At 40.0% G+C, this 18756-nt stretch overlaps 1 protein-coding gene across 2 annotated transcripts; it reads right to left on the bottom strand.

The window, feature by feature from the left end:
• Positions 1-2465: 2465 nt before the first annotated feature.
• On the bottom strand, positions 2466-11417 carry NKAP (NFKB activating protein). Of its 2 annotated transcripts, XM_075184304.1 has the most exons (9): positions 11086-11417; positions 8800-8880; positions 8640-8713; positions 8431-8529; positions 7967-8018; positions 7334-7449; positions 6616-6694; positions 5445-5594; positions 2466-3189 (listed from the first exon to the last, which is right to left on the bottom strand). In XM_075184304.1, exons 1-9 carry the CDS (start codon positions 11343-11345, stop codon positions 3015-3017), a joined length of 1086 nt encoding a protein of 361 aa, XP_075040405.1. In that variant the 5' UTR covers positions 11346-11417; the 3' UTR covers positions 2466-3014. The 2 variants fall into 2 exon arrangements, with proteins under 2 accessions (XP_075040405.1, XP_075040406.1); XM_075184305.1 differs by lacking the exon at positions 8431-8529 and having other exon boundaries at positions 11086-11416.
• Positions 11418-18756: the final 7339 nt, after the last annotated feature.

Genomic DNA, 18756 nt, shown 5'->3' on the forward strand with positions numbered 1-18756 from the left:
GCCAATATATGATAAATCGATCATTTATTCTTAGGTATATAGGAGATAATTAGATACATCATCATCTTTTATCATATTGCAATATTAAATACAGAAGGATACGCCAGTACTTCCACAACAGATGAGCACCAGAGAGTGCCCACACCTCGTGTATTTTCTTAGTTTTGTATTTATGTGAGCACCCCAATATATAAGCATTTTCCCAAAATTGTAGACAGCTTATACAATATAAATACTAGCAACTACATCAGTGTCATTAGAATAAATATGGACAGTGTTAATAATTAAAACACGAAATGCTCCTCCCCTCCAATAATTACAATCTTCTATGCCTCACTTTCCGAAAATATATAAATATATAAAACAATCTCACAAAAATTATTTGAAAAATAGTTCAAAACTTATATGCTACTCTTGCTCACATTAATTACACAAGCAAGAAAAGTTTTTGCTAGAAAATATGACAGCCTCCATGGTGATTTCAAGATACATCAAACTATCTTATTTTATAAAATGTTAATTGTTTGAAGATTTAGAGTATTTCCCAGATTGACATTTTAACATAAAACACATTAAATACAATAGTTATCTTTTCCTTACAAATTACATTTATGCATTGCAAATTAGAGGGCAAGCTTGCCAAAAGAAGAGGAAAGGATTGCTCTAGGTTATGATTTTTAATTTTCATCAGAAACAACGTATTAGAGGTATGTTAGTGGCATAAGTGCTGCACAATGCTGAAGCTTCCCCACTTGTGATAAGATAGTGTTTACTTTTGAAAGACAAGGTGACATCTGTGCTGAGAATTTATTTAACAATGAGAGATACAACATTCTATTTAGATTATCTGATAGGGGGGGAACACAAGTGGGCACATTTGGAGGTAATCCATTATGTGCATTAGGGCAGAGCTTTTCAACAATGCAAATAGATTGTTATGTCCAGTCTGATGTGGTGTTATCCGATTTCCAATGGGTAGCCAAGTACACTCATAGATGCAGAAATTGAAAAGCAATTTATTAAGAAGGTTTAAGACTGAGAAACATGACATTTATGAGATATTGTTTCTCAAACACGAGTACTTTGGGAAAGTTGCTGGGGAACGGTGGTGGGGCATACAATAGGCAAGCAGTGCTCAGGCCAAAGCTGGACAGATCATGGCTAACTACAAAAACGTAGCCTGAGTAGACCCACTTTGCTCCCTGCACCTACACAGTAATATAAAATATAGCGGTCAGAGCCAAGTGACTGGGGTTTCATTATAGGAGTGAGTGGCTCCGACTGCTGTAATAACACAGCATGCTGTATAGGTCCCATGGCCAGCACTAGTCACTGGGAAAACTATTAGAATTGCTTCTCAGCTAGTAAAGACAATGAGGGAGCACAGGAGGCTGCTAGGGTATAATGAGGAAATAGGCTGGTTATTTTAGATCTGGCACTTTCTTCAAACATTTAGATTGATTTGTCCAAATCCGGCTTAGGCATGACATTGAATTTAGAATGAAATAGTAACCATTCCATCTGGGATAGCAGAAAATTACAATGTATATTCTATACAATTGTGCACATATGAATGTGAAATACTGCAAAAGAAGACCCATATGTTCTCTTTGCTCCCACAAGCTATAGATGGCTCCCAAGGTTTTTATTGAACATTAAGTAACAGGTTCATTGCCATAGATACAGGTAAGCCAACAATTCTGACAATAGGGAAGATGGCAGAACCTGAGGTTTTGGGAGCTTAGGGCATAAGACGTTTTCATATTTAACAGCATTGCCCTGTCAAATTACATAAAGGGGAGAGTCCACTATTTCACCATTCTTTGGTGGGATCCTCAGAAAGTGGCAAAAGAAGGCCAATGGTGGAATGTGCAGCCTAGAAATAGCATGAGTAGAAAAACGGATTACATTATTTGTCCTGACTCATCAGCTCTCTGTTTGTGGCGTAAGAAAGGAGAGCACCCTCTCTACATACTCCAGTAGAGTCCACAAATATCCCCGTTATGGAAGGCAGTACACCAAGGTGTGGATGCCCCGGTCACTTATATTCTTTCCTCCCGCACTCAGCGACTGATATGGCACGTTCTCAACACTGTAAGGTGCTAAATCACTGCATACTGGAAAATCCAAATCCTCCTACTCTAGCTGCCATCATAGAGAATTTGGGTTGTTTATAAAATGGAACATATATCCTACATTATCTCCAACACATCCGTCAAATTCTCCTGTCTGGTCCCCATGGCTTGAACACCATGCCCTGTCCTATGGTCTGTAACCTTCACGTGCGTCAGTGCCCGGGGTATAATTTTCGTATACTCTGCATATCTTGATATGTACCCATGTAAAATATGGTTAACGCTTTGTAACCAATTTGTGTATTATTGGTTGCACTGCTTTCCTCCTCTTCTCTATTTTTCAATAAACAGACAAAAAACAAACGGAAAAAAATGAAATATAACGTGGTGTATAAATAATAGTATTTTATTCATAAAAGAAATCACCTGATTAACTAAAAAAAGTCATCTTTTTAAAGTCATCATTTTTTCTTGAATAATTACAGATGATGCATTTAAAGTGCGAACACCTCTCCAAATGTATAGCTTGAACACCTCCAGTTCAGTATCTTTAATAAGCTAGAATATATACTGTTTGTGTATATACTCTCTGGTCTCTGAAAACCTCTATTCTGCATTATGTGGTCATAAAAGAAGCAGTCCCTGGATTTGAAAATATTTCCTCACTTTAATTCAGACCAATTTGTTATACTCAAGAAGCATTGCGAAGAATATTCAATTGAGATTTGGTAAATAAGTTATTTAAAAACAAAACAGATTTTAAAACAAAAATAAAAAGTGGAAAGATAGAAAACTAGAATGAAAGTCTGAGTATATAATAAAACAGGTGGCTAACGAAGATCCCAATGGAAGAGAAGATATACGTCTACACGGATGATAACATGGACACGAAGATAATGGATACCAGACAGCGATGTTAGTTGTGCAGTCCGAGAGTCTTTATTTGTCCTCCTTTCCCTTGGTTTTCCTGTAAACCATCTCTCTGAAGCTGGACAGGATCTTGTTCTCTCTCTTGTGTCTTTCTTCCTGGTTGAAGGAAGCCAGCGCTCTCTTCTCATCTGCACTATAAATCTGGTTCTCCTTACGTAGACGTACAGCCTCCATACGACGATGTCTGAGCAGAAAATAACAATTTCATTTAAGCTTTTACAGAGTGTTAGAAGGAAAAAATATTACAAATAAATGTGTGTTACGCTTCGATTACGTATAATCTTGCAGGAGCCTTCACACCAACTCCTCTGTGTGGTCAGTGCGATTTGTAGAGGTTTCATGTTAGAAATGGTTAATAAATAACATTTTTGTAGAATATACATATAGTAACAATAAAATGTTGGTGAAAGACAATAGTTTATTCTATTTATAAACATCTTGTGCAGGCCGTGGAACTGGCTCTAACTAATCATAAAACTATTAAATGGCTGTGACACATCATGAGCCGAGTTGTACTAAAAGATGCAATGGGTGTGAACATAAGGTTATCAATCTTATGTTGTAAAAAGACATTTATTTGTAATATATTATGCTTGGATGAAACCATATGTGGCTTTCCGCATTATGTGTAGCGCCATTCTCAGGGATTGTATACTTTTCAATACCAAAAAAACCAAGATGTGGATATTCCCTCAAGAAGTAAAACATTATGTCAAATAAAAAGATAACATAGCTTAAAACAAAGGTTTCCTTTTCTATGGGATAAGGTAACACTTAATGTAAATTATCTGAATATTAAAAGTCACTGACTAGTTTAGTGATAATTTTTATATATAAGTCTTAGAAATACAAGGTGACTTGTTATATCGGTAATACTTTGCAGTAGGGGTATATTACAAGGAATAATGTACAAGTTTTGCTAATAAACACTGAATTGACGAAAGCAATGACATCAAAACACACGGTTTATAAATTATATCTTTTATATATGCATAAATTGGAACAATGGTGGGCAATATATTTGTCAGGTATCACACACACACACACACACACACACACACACACACACACACACACACACACACACACCTTTGTGGAGAAGATCACATTAAGGGGCATATTCAAAGATCGCGGATACGCTCCCGCTGACAACACGTTACCGCAATATTGTGGATTTCTGTGCGCTCTCCATAGGGTTGCGAAGGGAAATCCACAATGTTGCAGTACTGCATTGTCATTTTACTAGCGCAGCTGCGCGTAATCGCCGGACCTAAGTTAATCTGTCCTAAGAGTTTAAAGTGTTCATGCCACCCACAGTATTAGTACAGTTATTCAATAGTCACTATGACCTCACCATTCAGGAACAGACTGTGAATGCACAGAGCGCATTCTGTGACAACAGAATCATTAGTTAGAGGACCAGGAGGAGAAAAAATACTGTGGACAGGAATACTACGTTACCCCTTTAAGAGCCAACCAGTTGCCCACTACTGCAATGTATAGACTATTGTCACTCTTGGGTCATTTATGCTTTGGTAACTCTTGTAGAAATGTGCTACTATTGGTACATGTGTTTTAGGATTATGGACAGTAAATCTGTGCAAATTCAAGCCCTCCTCCACAGTTGTCACGTTTCTCCACATAAAGACCTCCATTTAAATTACATTGGTTAAAGTCTCCACTGTAGATTTACAACTAACACAAATGCCCCTATGACAGCACATGTATCCTGCAATTAGCACAATATAAAAGACCTAAAAGAGTAATTGTGTTAATGGGAAATGTAAAAAATAAAAACAAAAAAAACCCCCAACAACCAATAATAGAATAAATACGTATGCATGTAAATGTAATACATGCATCGTGGCCTGAATAGCGAGTTTCATGTACAATTATGAATTGAATTTGGTGTAGTATTCTTCTTATGGAGATCTGGTCCAAGCCAATCATCAGATACTTAATTCAAAGAGACTTCTACCACCAAATGGTGAAGATCTTACACCTATATACTACATCAACGGCTAATTTGCATCTTCCATTCCGGTAAATAGTCTGATGAATCCAATTATCGATATTTGCCCCTCCAGATCTATATAATAGGTTACAAATAGTTTACCTTTCACATATGTGTGTCAGGATGTTAGCCATTTGATCTGCACTGTATTGGAGTGCATTAAACAGGTTTCAATTCTATACTATGCCAGGAGTTAAAAGATGTCAGAATACACTATAATATGTTGCCTGTCTGTTACAGCTTCAATGGCACATTTTAAAGTATTTTTAATATTGTATTTTTTTAAATTCAAACAGAGAGCATTACTGTGTTCAAGTTTGAAGCTTGCATGGAAAACCATTAAAAATACAATTGTCATGTAAGCTCAAACAGATTCCACATTCATTTCAGTCCTGCAGTATATAGCAGCAACATAAAGTACAAACCTGCTTCCACTCATTACATAGCCAGACTTCTCAAAAGAGGCTATTTCATCACTTGTCAGGCCGATTTCACCTCTCCTTGGGATACGCTTGCCCGCCTTCACATACTCTGCCATAGCTGCACCCTCACCGGGTAGGAGGGCATGCCCATAGCTGTTGAAATAAAAGTGTATTTAAGCAAATCAAGTTTAATGAAGCCAGCGAACAGATCACTTTAATAAATGAAATACACAATATACATGCCAAGGTATAGTCCTCAGTTAGACAGGGAGTATATTACCAATAAACATAGAAATCTTTAAAAGTACTGTGGGCTTGTGCACATGGGCGTAAAAAACACCTATTAAATGCTTTAAAAAAAGTCAAATAAAATAAGCATTTATCCGGATTAGCTCCTCTTGGGTTTTTCTTTTAAAAGAGCACGCTTAATCGCAGATATTGCAAATTATAAATCACTAGGCTAAATTCTCTACTCAAATCTCCCATTACCTAGATGGTAAAAGAATTTATTCACTGGACTCAGTTGGCAGCGGGAGATTTAAATACAGTTATCATTTCTGCTTAGCAAGTCTTGTGATGTAATACTTTACATGGTCTGCCCTACATATGCTGACCATGACGTGGGGATGTGATCTATGACAGCAGGATATTGTAATCCATTTTGCAGCCTCTTCAGCGACAGCTGGAATCGGGTTTTGTGGGACTGAGCTTGGTAGTAGGAGATATGAAGTCAGCTATAATCTTATAGAATGTTTGGGCAGTGCTGACCGAACGGCCCATATAAAGTACCATCTTTTGTTTAGTGCAGACTATTCAAAGCCCTTACCTGAAAAACTAACAAACCAACCCTAGGGAAAAACATTTACAGATACTAATAGCATAGAGAACAGGTCTCTGTCACTCCCGTACTCCACACCAGGCAATTAATTGTAGGAGCCTCTTTAATAGGCAGCGTTAACTGCAAACTTTAACAGAACAAGCTACCAATATACAGAAACTGAACAAAATAATGTAAAATATGACATACCGCCAAGATAAAAGAAAAAGGATATTTTGATATTTCTCCTTAGACTCTAAACATGAGCTAATATTGACTAACATGTGGATAGCAGGAACAATATTTTACTTATGTTACCAAGTAATGACGTTTCCAAGGCTGAGAAATTAGACTTACTTCAATGGTTTGTCATCTTGGGATAAATGTGTTATTGGTGCTTCGGGTCCCACAAAATCCACATCATCAATGTTAGCTTCTGTGGGGGAATAAAACAAAAACATGTGATATAATTTCTTTTGTAATCTGAGTATGGGACATAAACAAAAAAGAAAAAAACAACTTGTAACAAAAAAATTATAGCCATAAAACATAAAAATTCCATTTCTCCAACACAGGGATAGACATAAAGGGGGGGTTAATCAACTGTCTGAAAGATGCCACAGTAGTATCACGCTTATGTTTAGCTACTAATCTTTGCTCATTTTTATGAGGTGTGAGCAAAAATGAGCAATGTTTTATATTCCTTTTTTTTGTACCCAAAACACCCTGGGAACCCAAATGAAAGCCCAACAAAGAGAAATAAACATAAATAATAACAACAATACATATAAAAGATTTTCTTCCCTAGTAGCTGGTAGGTCAAACAATAGGAGCCTTTTTTGGTGCGCCCTTGGTGGGTAGTAACGAGAAGTGACCTTGAATTAATTGCGCCATTAGCGACTTGTGCTGGGACTGCAAGGTGCACTTTGCACAAACATCGATTAGGTTTTAAAGACACTTATGTTGTTCTTCAACAACTGTGTAAAAATATACAGATTGGTTTTGTTTCTTCCCATTGCCTAAATGGTATGACAGTAGAATGCAATATATTGAATAAAATACAAAAAATGCATACTTGTTCTTTCTACCCAGTTATCATCATCCTTCATGTCTTCATCATCTGAATCTTCACTGCTTGAGTCGCTGGATTCCTTCCTGATTTTCTTGCCCTTCTTTTTCTTTGACTTCTTCCTGTAAAAAAATTGTCATCTGTTAAGTCACCATAATTGTGGGGTCCTTCCCTCTGAGATGAATAAGGCTCTACATTTCATATTTACTAGCGACCTTAAGCAATGTGCGTGTCAACTGCTTCTAGGAGACAATATCATACATTTCTCAATACTTCATCAAATTTTGAAACCAAGTATTGGCACATTAGCTCAGTCCCATCCTATATTTATTTCCAGAGTGGTGAGGAAAAAGAAAAAAAAAATAATCAGAAAACAAATATTAAAACCTATATAGCAACACATGACAAACCCTGCGAGTGCTGTAGGAAAGGTGGCTATGCTGGATTTACCTGGTTATGTTATGACCGCCTGTATTCCAAGTTACATGCATGCGTTCAAGTTAATGTTTTTAGTGACTACATGTGAACAACATGAGAAAACAAGTTTAAAATGCATTCAAAAAAAAATACATGCGTGACTGAAATAATATATTTTCCATCATCATACATCAACCAGAACATGAAATTACCATAACTTACTTCTTTCTATGTTTTCTCTTTTTTTTCTTTGATTTCTTTTTTGAATCTTTGTCTACAACAAAAAAAATAGGAAGGCTATCTTCAGAGAAAGCTAAAGACAAACCACAAACGAGATCAATAGATATATCATTAAAAACTATGTTTAGTCTAAACTCTGAAGAACTCCTAAATGTAATGATTCCCAGCAACATCACGTAGGTTTTCTGGCATGTCATTATGTGACCAAACGTCAAAAACCCAGGAGGAAAGTTATTAAGTTATTTCAGCGGCTTGTTTCATAACATTGTAATAAAATAAACGTGTTTGCACAAGCAAAAATAAAAATAATTCAGCGTGATGCATAATCCTACACTGCTGCCTGGAGGCAGCCGTATTTTGGGCTGAACCACTGTACACGAGTAAGACTCACTATGAACCAGTGACATCACTGAGACAGAGGGCACTTGATGAAAAGTAACATTTACCACTGCTTTCAGACTCGGAGCTGCTCTCACTGTCTGTAGAGTGTTTTTTATGCTTTTTTTTCGATGACTTTTTCTTTTTCTTCTTCTTTCTCTTTTCTTCTGCAAAATCATACACAAAGAAAAAAATACTCCAAAATATATAAAGAAATCTAAATGAATCCAGAATAATATGGTGTGTAAAGGAATAGATGAGGTTTACATGAACCTACCTTCAGAAGAAGAGTCAGAGCCGCTGGATTTTTTACATTTCTCCTCCTCTTCTACAGGCGTGTGCTCATCTGAGCTGTAGAAACACATAAGGATGAGTATAAAACAGAAGGAGTTTCTAACAATGACTTACAACAAACAAAATGGTGTAAAAGGACTTACTCAGGTTCAGGAACTTTTGGTGAAAGACCCCAAACTTCTGGGGCTCCCAACTCCCCTATCCGCTCCCTTTCATTTAGACGTCTGGAAAATAAACAAACATAAAAACACCAATGACATACAACATGGACGATAGTAAAATACAGAATTACTTGCGTATATGGGAGTTGTGTGCTCTATTCTGGCAGTTATAGGACACTTTGCTTTATGTATTTTTTTAAAGGTACATCTGCTCTGATGGATTTGTTTTATTTATGGTTGATGGCATATGAAGACGGGATGTGTGGGGAGGGAGGTTGTATCTGCGTATGTGGGGTGGGGTTAAAGCTGGATGCAAGATTCCATAAAATGATCAACTGGTGATGCTGCAAATATTTTATTTCATTAAAAAAAAGAAAATAGGAAATTACAGACGCTATGAAACTTGTACTTAATTGTCCTAATGATTCTCTTCATCCTATTTCACTGTATTATGTGATTTCCCCTGGTTTGTTTAACTAGAGAATGTCTCGCCTATCACCTGCTCGTTCTCCCCTCCTTTCCCGTTCCTCTACTACAAAACCAATTTTATTACATTATAAAAGGAAGTATAACCTACCAATACCCAAATAAAAATGGAAATAAGAGAGAGCATAGCGGTGTGTATAAAATGTACTCTATCATTTACAATTAACAGTGTTGTTTTTGCTTACTACATTGAGGTCATATTTTGTTTCTCACGAGTGACTGTAGTTAGCATATAGTATAGAAAATGGAAAAACAGTTTATGATTAGGCAACCTCTGCCTCTAAAACTGTTTTGGAACTACAAGTCTCAGCATGCCTTCATGTCAGGATGAAGAAATTTGAGAAATATCCTTTAAACCAGTCAATGTCCCTGGAAAATAGTTAGCAACTATGATTATATTTAAGAAAGGTATGATTCTTACTTGTGACCAAAGCCTTTAATTTGGGTACAGTGGAAATGTTTTGTACATAAAACCCCTGGTACTTTTCTATATTAGGGACATACACAGCATAGCAATAGTGTACACATATTACATACAAACCTGTGGCTGCAGTTGTTCCAAGACGAAGAAAAGGGGGTTTTAAATGAATTAAAGGGCCAGGTATGTTGTCCTAAGGGGAGGTTTATAATCAGTATAGTATACTGCCTTCTGCCTCAAGCTTCATAATGAATCAATGTGATATTACTAATGTAGATTAGTGTGCATTTATCATAACATATGTTTAGCAGGCTAGTTATTTTGACTACTACAGTGTGACTGCATTGGCTGGTGGCCTCTGCACAGGATTACACACACTGCCTACCTGACTGGTGGCCTCTGCACAGGATTACACACACACTGCCTACCTGACTGGTGGCCTCTGCACAGGATTACACACACACTGCCTACCTGACTGGTGGCCTCTGCACAGGATTACACACACACTGCCTACCTGACTGGTGGCCTCTGCACAGGATTACACACACACACTGCCTACCTGACTGGTGGCCTCTGCACAGGATTACACACACACTGCCTACCTGACTGGTGGCCTCTGCACAGGATTACACACACACACACACACACTGCCTACCTGACTGGTGGCCTCTGCACAGGATTACACACTGCCTACCTGACTGGTGGCCTCTGCACAGGATTACACACACTGCCTACCTGACTGGTGGCCTCTGCACAGGATTACACACACTGCCTACCTGACTGGTGGCCTCTGCACAGGATTACACACACTGCCTACCTGACTGGTGGTCTGCACAGGATTACACACACTGCCTACCTGGCTGGTGGCCTCTGCACAGGATTACACACACTGCCTACCTGACTGGTGGCCTCTGCACAGGATTACACACACTGCCTACCTGACTGGTGGCCTCTGCACAGGATTACACACACACTGCCTACCTGACTGGTGGCCTCTGCACAGGATTACACACTGCCTACCTGACTGGTGGCCTCTGCACAGGATTACACACACTGCCTACCTGACTGGTGGCCTCTGCACAGGATTACACACACTGCCTACCTGACTGGTGGCCTCTGCACAGGATTACACACACTGCCTACCTGACTGGTGGCCTCTGCACAGGATTACACACACACTGCCTACCTGACTGGTGGCCTCTGCACAGGATTACACACACACTGCCTACCTGACTGCTGGGCTCTGCACAGGATTACACACACTGCCTACCTGACTGGTGGCCTCTGCACAGGATTACACACACACAGCCTACCTGACTGGTGGCCTCTGCACAGGATTACACACACCTACACACACCGCCTACCTGGCTATAAACGCTTCTTGTCTCTGTCTCAGCATCTCCTCCTTCCCCTTCTCGTAGTAGCTGCCCCACTGCTTGCTGTGATGGGGCCTGCTGGAGGGGGTTCGGTCTCTGGAGTGACTGCGGCCATTGCTGACGGTCCGTTCTCGGGATCGGGACCGGGACCTGGACCTCTTCGGTTTCCTATCCGGGGACCTATCGCTGCTGTCATGGCGCCTCTGGCGAACAGAGCCGGGGCTGTGGCTGCGGTGCACCGGCGCCATGACACCCACCACCACCGCCGTGCGAGCTGTTTACACGGATCCGGAAAGTGTCTCCACGGAAGCTGGCACAGGGAGAACGTCACGTGATAAACACGTCACTGCTGGGGGAACATTGTAAGCACTGGTGGTGCTGTGCAAATCTGTGTACAGTCACATCACCATGCTGGTATACGTCTGTACACACTGCCACATACACAGGTAGACCGTGTTCACACGGGTCTGCCCGGACCCCCATGGCAACATCACTAAAGGAGCTCTGATTGGCTACTTTTCTGATGTATATCCTGGCTTACTGTTTTTTGGTGATAAGGTTTTCCTTTGGATATATATTTTATTTGGATTATAAAGCTATTTTTTTTTTTTAATACAAGCTAAGAGTGACAGATGGAACATACAATTTATAACAAGGCAGAAACACAATGGAATAGGTGAGAGCCCTATGACCCATTATTATTAATGCATCAACCTATAGGTTATTCAGGCACTTCTTTATACATCAGATATTTAGCTTTTTTTGAACTGTAGGAACTAGTAGACAAGCTACAATTTTTCAAAATTATTTTATATTCTTACAGTGAAACTAAAATAGTTTTCAGTTTGGTCTATTAAAGTGGTACTCACTAGTAAACTTTCAAGAGCACCAATAGGTACTAAGAAGTACAAGTGAGGCGCTATCCAATTGAATTATAAATACATGAATTAACTGTGACCAAGGCTTATAAAAAATATGTATATATTATTATTATTTTGGTGGTAGTACTTTTTAACAAAACCTGAGTTTTTTTAGTTGAGCATGCTATATATTACACTTAATATTTACTCCAAACTATTACCACTTGTAAAGTCCAAATTCCTCAGGGCAAATAAAATGATTGCTTTGCAAAACGTTTTATATATCGTTTTTGCATGATAATACCAAAAAGATATGGAAACAATGCTGAGTAACGGTACTTACAATACTGTAGTTTTATTAATGAAGTAAAAATTTAACTGTAATCTGAATTTAAATCCCACAGCAGATATTTTACCACAAATATTAGTGAACTTGAAAAAATGTTAAGCAAATCTACACACAGGGTAATGGTCTGGTAAACATTTTTTTTTAACAGTTACTGCTTTGAAGTTGATTGTCAGAAACAGTTGATATTTCCATAATCTTCTTGATTGGCACTGGCTTCGGTGAAACTAAAATCTAAAGACGACCCTCCAAGTTAGTATTTGTGAGCCGGGACCTATATTTGGTTTTTTTAGAAGTCTCAAGTTTGCTGAAAGTTACTTCACAAATATATGTGGATCCAAAAAAGCACTGAATTTTTTGTGTACAAGAAGACTTTTTGACGCTAACTTCACAAACTCTGAAGCTTTCTTTTTTTCAGATATACTTTGAAGTTTTGTGTCTTGCTGTAAATCGATCAGTGCATCTTTCAGATATCTTGCTTCACTACGAAGAATGGATTATTCAGATGCTTCTTTGGTTGTTATAATCTAAGGATTTTTCTACAGGGCGGAATGTATTACAATATTACCAAAAGTCTTGAAATCTGGAACTCATCTCTTTTTTCCTTATGGGGCCTGCTCTGTATTTCGAAACAAAATGCAAAGCACCAGATATCTATGATATCTGCTGCGATGCACTGTTCATAAATTTGAACTATACTTAGATTTGCGCCAGATTGTTTAAGGGGAATTTAGATAAAAATAATTATTAATAGGCCCCCAAAACTTTACAGAATGGCTTTCGTGATGAATACTACAATGAAAAGTTAGCATATTTTCCTTATTCAGGCCCCTGTTTACTAATGTCCGCATTGTATGAAAGATTTCAATCCTCATTGCATAGATAAGGATTGAACTATCTTTCATATTTAATAAAAAACCTCCACAGGAACAGTAACACTCACTTTACACTGCCTCTTCTCCAATTGCGATCCTGAATGCGATCTTGTTTCCTGATTTCAATCCCTGGGTGCATGCACCAACCGAAAACCTCGGGCTTGCGCATTGATTATCCTTGAGCTGCATTGTTACTGTGAGCTCTGACATGAGTCATGTGACAGGGATGGATCATATGATCCATTCACACATGCGCTGTAAAGCTCTGCTCTTCGGAGCAGAACTTGACACAGCTGAGAACTATCACATATGGTATGTGTAAAAGTATTTTCACATACTTGTTAAATTGCGGTACATAGCAGTCCCCATAGACATTTATGGGGACTGCTGTGTATTTTGAAAAACAAAAATGCAAAGCAGCAGATATCATAGATATCTGCTGCTATGCACTGATGATAGATTTAGAACATATTTCAATTTTCTGGGAATTGACATGATAATTAGCTATAATAAATAGGCCCCTTAAACATTTATTCAGAAAAGAGATAAATCCTGAATTGACACCAACCATAGACGGGCATCCATCGGTGCACACTGATAGCAGTTTTGTTAAGTCGACATGGTTACTAACAAAAAACTGTAAAAACTGCTTCAAAGTAATTAGTGCTGTGAGTTTGTCCAGCCATTGATGTAATTGCTTAGAATTTTTCCTGCACTGTTAAAATTCACTTGGATTCATCTGGAGCTGTCTCTACATTTGAGATTGGAGGAAGAGCATAGTAAAGCTTTTAAATTAGGTCTTTGGAGGAATGACTATAGAGACAAAGATTTTCTATTGTGGAGAGCGGTCTACTAGAGGTTTTGGATTGATTTATTAAAATGTCTGATGGAACTGCCCATTTGAAAATCCAAGATGTTTAGATTGTAAAACTGGGGAAAAAAGTCATGCAAAGGGCTGCCATTTCTATGTCAACCTAGACTCTAAAACTCAGAGGGGGAAGTGCCATTGTACACACTGTGCCAGGGAAAAAGTAAAGTAGTATTTATTTCCTGAGATCTGAAATTAATATTAAGGCGTTCTATAGTTAGGGTGAAGATATTGGGCGAAATAGAGCACTTCTGCCTGGTGCTGTTGGTAATAGGGAAGGGAGAGGAGACATACCTGTTCACCTGGAACAAGGCTGAAGGATTGAGGTGCAAAGAGAGAGAGGTCTTGAGGATTGAGGTCCCAGTGAGAAACCAGTTTAGGGAGCCATAGGTAACAAGGGCTGTCATCTTGAAGAGCCACCCAATGCGGTTGTAGGCCTTTTCGGCATCAAGCGATAGAGGCCTGGCTTTCTGAGTTCACCAACGTGATCGATCAGGTCTATGCCTGATATTGATCACAACTTGGCGGCCAGGGAGAAAACCTGATCTGTATGGATCAAAGACACTAAAACAGTTTTAAGATTGTTATCTAAGATCTTACTGAATATTTACAAGTCAACTTTAAGCAAAGCACTGGACAGAATAGGGCTGGATCTTTACCGTATTTGGGTATGGCTTTGGTAGTGGCACGGTCAAAGGACCCACTGTCTAAGATAGAGTTGAATAATATTAATTTGGGTCGACGATACTGGTAAACTTTTTATATTACAGGGCTGGGTAAACTGTCTCGGCCAGGAGTGGAAGTGGTTTTTATGGAGCGGAGAGTGTTAACTGTTTCTTGCTCAGAGATTTTTGAGGTGAGCACGGTGGTGACCTCAGGGGGAATATAGCGAAGTTACACGAGTGCAGAATTCATCGATCACTGCTTCCAGGTCGAGACCTGCTGGATGGTAGGTATTTAAGTTATAAAATTAGAGTAAAAGGTTTGCAACTCCTTTGCTATTAAATCTGGGTTATGAATGGAACATCTGCATCTTTATAGGTGACAGAGTGGAGGTTTCTTAAAGCTTGTATAATCTTCTTGTCACGGGCACTAGGAGTTTTACCCAGAATTCACCAGGTGGAATTTCACTTTACCAAAGGCGCGGAGTCTAACACAGTGGCTGGTCTTCTCCAGGAACTCCCGCAAGGGAGTATGGTTTTAGCGGCTGCCACTGTGCAGGTCGCGGCCCTCTGGGAAGTGTGGAGAATATACGGAACTGTACAACTGAATAGGAAAGAGAATGTCAATGATATAAATGCAGAGTCTCTGAACAATAGAAACAATGGTAACACTGTAGACTGATGAGCAGTAATAAAAGGAGGAGAAAGTTCCAAAGTGCATTAGCACACAGGTAACATACAGCAGACCAACATATGACAACTGGATAAAGTCTATGGAAGGACCAATCAATAATGCAGCAGGAGAGTCAGCGACTCGCAGCTATACTTCAGAGGCACTATAGGCTTTAGTCCTAATAACAGGTACCATGCAACATAGTAGGGTAAGCTGCTCCTGACATATGTTCCCGCTGGTAGATGTAAAGACTTGTGCAGATGCTGGTATAATACTAGGTAGCGTAGAGTGGTCTGCGAGTAGCAAGTTGTACCACCAATATGGAGAGAAGGCATGTCCAGGTGCAGGTATGTAACAAGGTAGCGTGGAGTGGTCTGCGGCTGGCAAGTTATACCACGATATGGAGAGAAGGCTTGTCCAGGTGCAGGTATGTAACAAGGTAGCGTGGAGTGGCCTGCGGCTGGCAAGTTATACCACGATATGGAGAGAAGGCTTGTCCAGGTGCAGGTATGTAACAAGGTAGCGTGGAGTGGCCTGCGGCTGGCAAGTTGTACCACGATATGGAGAGAAGGCTTGTCCAGGTGCAGGTATGTTCCACCGCAAACAGAGAGCACGAGTAGAAACTGGAAAAACACCTCGGAGTCACAAGGGAATGAGAACCAAAGAACAGGCAACGGTAATAGAGTAACAGGTGCCTTAAGTAGTGAGAGGTGATTGATTGACCAATGAGACTATGAGCAAGGTTTTAACAGTTCGTGGTTTCTGCACATGCGCAATCCTTGGTCAAGATGGCGGACGGCCGCAGCACCAAACAGGCACCGGCAAGAGAGAGAGAGACCCATGTCCCAAACCAGAGGCACTAACCATCCGGCGAGTGACACTTCTCTTTGATGTGCTAAAAGTGTATATGTAAAAGATAATGTGGTTGCCCAGAAGGGGGTTCTGGGCTCTGTCAATTAGTTTGGCAGGATGGACTTGGAAGAAGTCGATGAGAATAAATTCAGGCATGTTCTTAAGACACATGTTATTGCTTCTGGCCCTATTTTCTATATCTTCACACCTCTCAGAGATAGAGGCCACTTCTTAATGCAGATATTGGCTTCCGCAAGGGTTCAATATTTTGAAATTGTGTAATGCTTGTAGCAGCTCACTCTGGAATGTTGTTTTGATGTATTAGAACAACAAATTGATGAAGCGCTGCATGCTTGGTGAAACCTCTTAGTCGATTTGGGGTTCTGGAGTGGGATAGTGACTCGATGCCTGCTTGGAAGCAAAGGAGGACTTTGATAATTTTCTTGCCTTCCTAAGAAGTCAGGTGGGTCTGTCGCTGAAGACCGTTTCCCCTTGAGACATTATGTGAGGGTTTTGGGTGAGTTTATTTTCCTACGTATCTTATCCCTTTCTTGTAGTAAAAGGTTGATAGTTAATCATTACTCCATAGGGTAGAGCTAAAGAGTATGTTAAAGAAAGACTATGTATGTTTATAAGATGTGGATAAATGAGACAAGTGGGTAAACAGAAAATGCAAGGCCCCATAGCTATTCAGTAGGCCTTAGTGCAGGACTTCAATGGTTGCCAGAGGTCAAGGTACGATGAGTCTGGAGTGGTGATGTCAATGTGGAGTCTCTGCTCCCACTGTTAGCAGAGCTGCAAAAGAGACCATAGGTTGCCTTGGGTTGACTGCAGGTGAGTCCCAGGCGGTCCCTGAGTCGGCCAATGATCAGAGCTGTGGGTCTCGTAAGTGGTGGTTGTGGTCAAAGAGCGACCAATTCATCCAGCCACTTGGGGGAAGCCCATGCGATGTAGAGAGTTTGGAGGGGCATTTCTTGGTTGATTCAGTGGTGGGACCTGGCAATATCTGGAGCGATGTTATCGGGGGATGCACCCCTTCTTAGTTCAGCCTCAGCATGATGCCTCAATAAAAAGTTTAAACCAAGCGGGAGCCTCCTTATTTCACTGTTATAATAGCAGCATAAATCACAAGGTCCAAATTTAAACTTAATTCCACTTTAGGATACCACATGAATATGTCCCCACTTGCAAGATTTTATATGACGGACATACAGGTATAAGGGGCAGTGACCCGGGTTTTTCAACCCGAGTCTCACCGACTAGTATAAAAAAGTCTAAAAACAAAAAATGTATTAAAAAAAGTTGAATTTAAAAAAAAAAAGAATAAAAAGTCCTCATAATACCTTAGTATTTCCTCCACACTGACTGTCCGACAGGTTACATGAAGAAATTACGTCACTCCTATTGGCCAGGGAGAAAATTATGCATTTAAAGCGGCAATAGCGAACCCTATGCCTGTATAATGTAATCCAGGCGTAGGGTCCACTTTAAATGCATAATTTTCTCCCTGGCCAATAGGAATGACGTAATTTCTTCATGTAACCTGCCAGACAGTCTGCGTGGAGGAAATACTAACGTATTAAGAGGACTTTTTTTCTTTGTCAGACCCGGGTCTGACCAGGTTCAGTCAGGGCCCTCTTAAGACCATCTTGGGCCCCCGGGCACAGCAGTGCACCGGGGCCCCTATATATACAAAAAAAAGAAAAATGATTATATATATGGGCCCGTCGGAGGAAGCCAAAAAAAAAAAAAACTGGAAAAAGAAAAGAAAATACTTACCGTGCTGTCAGCTGGCGATCCGGCTCCCTCCATGGTCTACTCCTCCGTCACGCTCCGCAATGGATGTTGGGCGGGCGTGATGACATCACGGCCGACATGCACTGCGAGCGCGACGGAGGAGGAGACCATGGAGGGAGCCGGATCGCCAGCTGACAGCACGGTAAGTATTTTCTTCTTTTCTTTTTCCAGGTTTTTGTTTTTTTGGCTTCCTCCGACGGGCCCCCCTGGGCTGCAGGGCCCCCGGGCACCTGCCCATTGTGCCTTATGGGAAAGACGGCCCTGGGTTCAGTGTGAACCCGGTCGACCTGGGAATTTGCCTGTTTGGGAGCCTTGTCCACCGGCAATATCCCGGGTTCATATAGAATGAAAGCGGTATCACTGTATATGGCCTACCATTCCCTACCTCGTTCTGCCACTCAAACTTTAGGCTGTCCAATCAAGCTTTAGGCTGTCTAGTCATTTGCGTGCGGACATGAATTGCATGCAATTGTGTTAATTGGCAATAGGCCCATTTCTGAGCATGCAGTTATTTCACTAACATACGCTACGTAAATGGACGTATGTCCGAACATTAATCATGCACAGTGTGACCTCCTCCCCAGTGCAATCTAGCTACATTTTTCATAAAGTCATTTCTAAATTTCCACTCCACTTACTGGCTTTACACCAATACCTTCTTATTCATAAATCTCTCTTCCTTTTGATTAACTAATGGAGTCTCTAGATCTTGAAATGATTATTTCT

The sequence above is a fragment of the Mixophyes fleayi genome, chromosome 9 (assembly GCF_038048845.1).
Source record: "Mixophyes fleayi isolate aMixFle1 chromosome 9, aMixFle1.hap1, whole genome shotgun sequence".
NCBI classification, from domain to species: Eukaryota; Metazoa; Chordata; class Amphibia; order Anura; family Limnodynastidae; genus Mixophyes; species Mixophyes fleayi.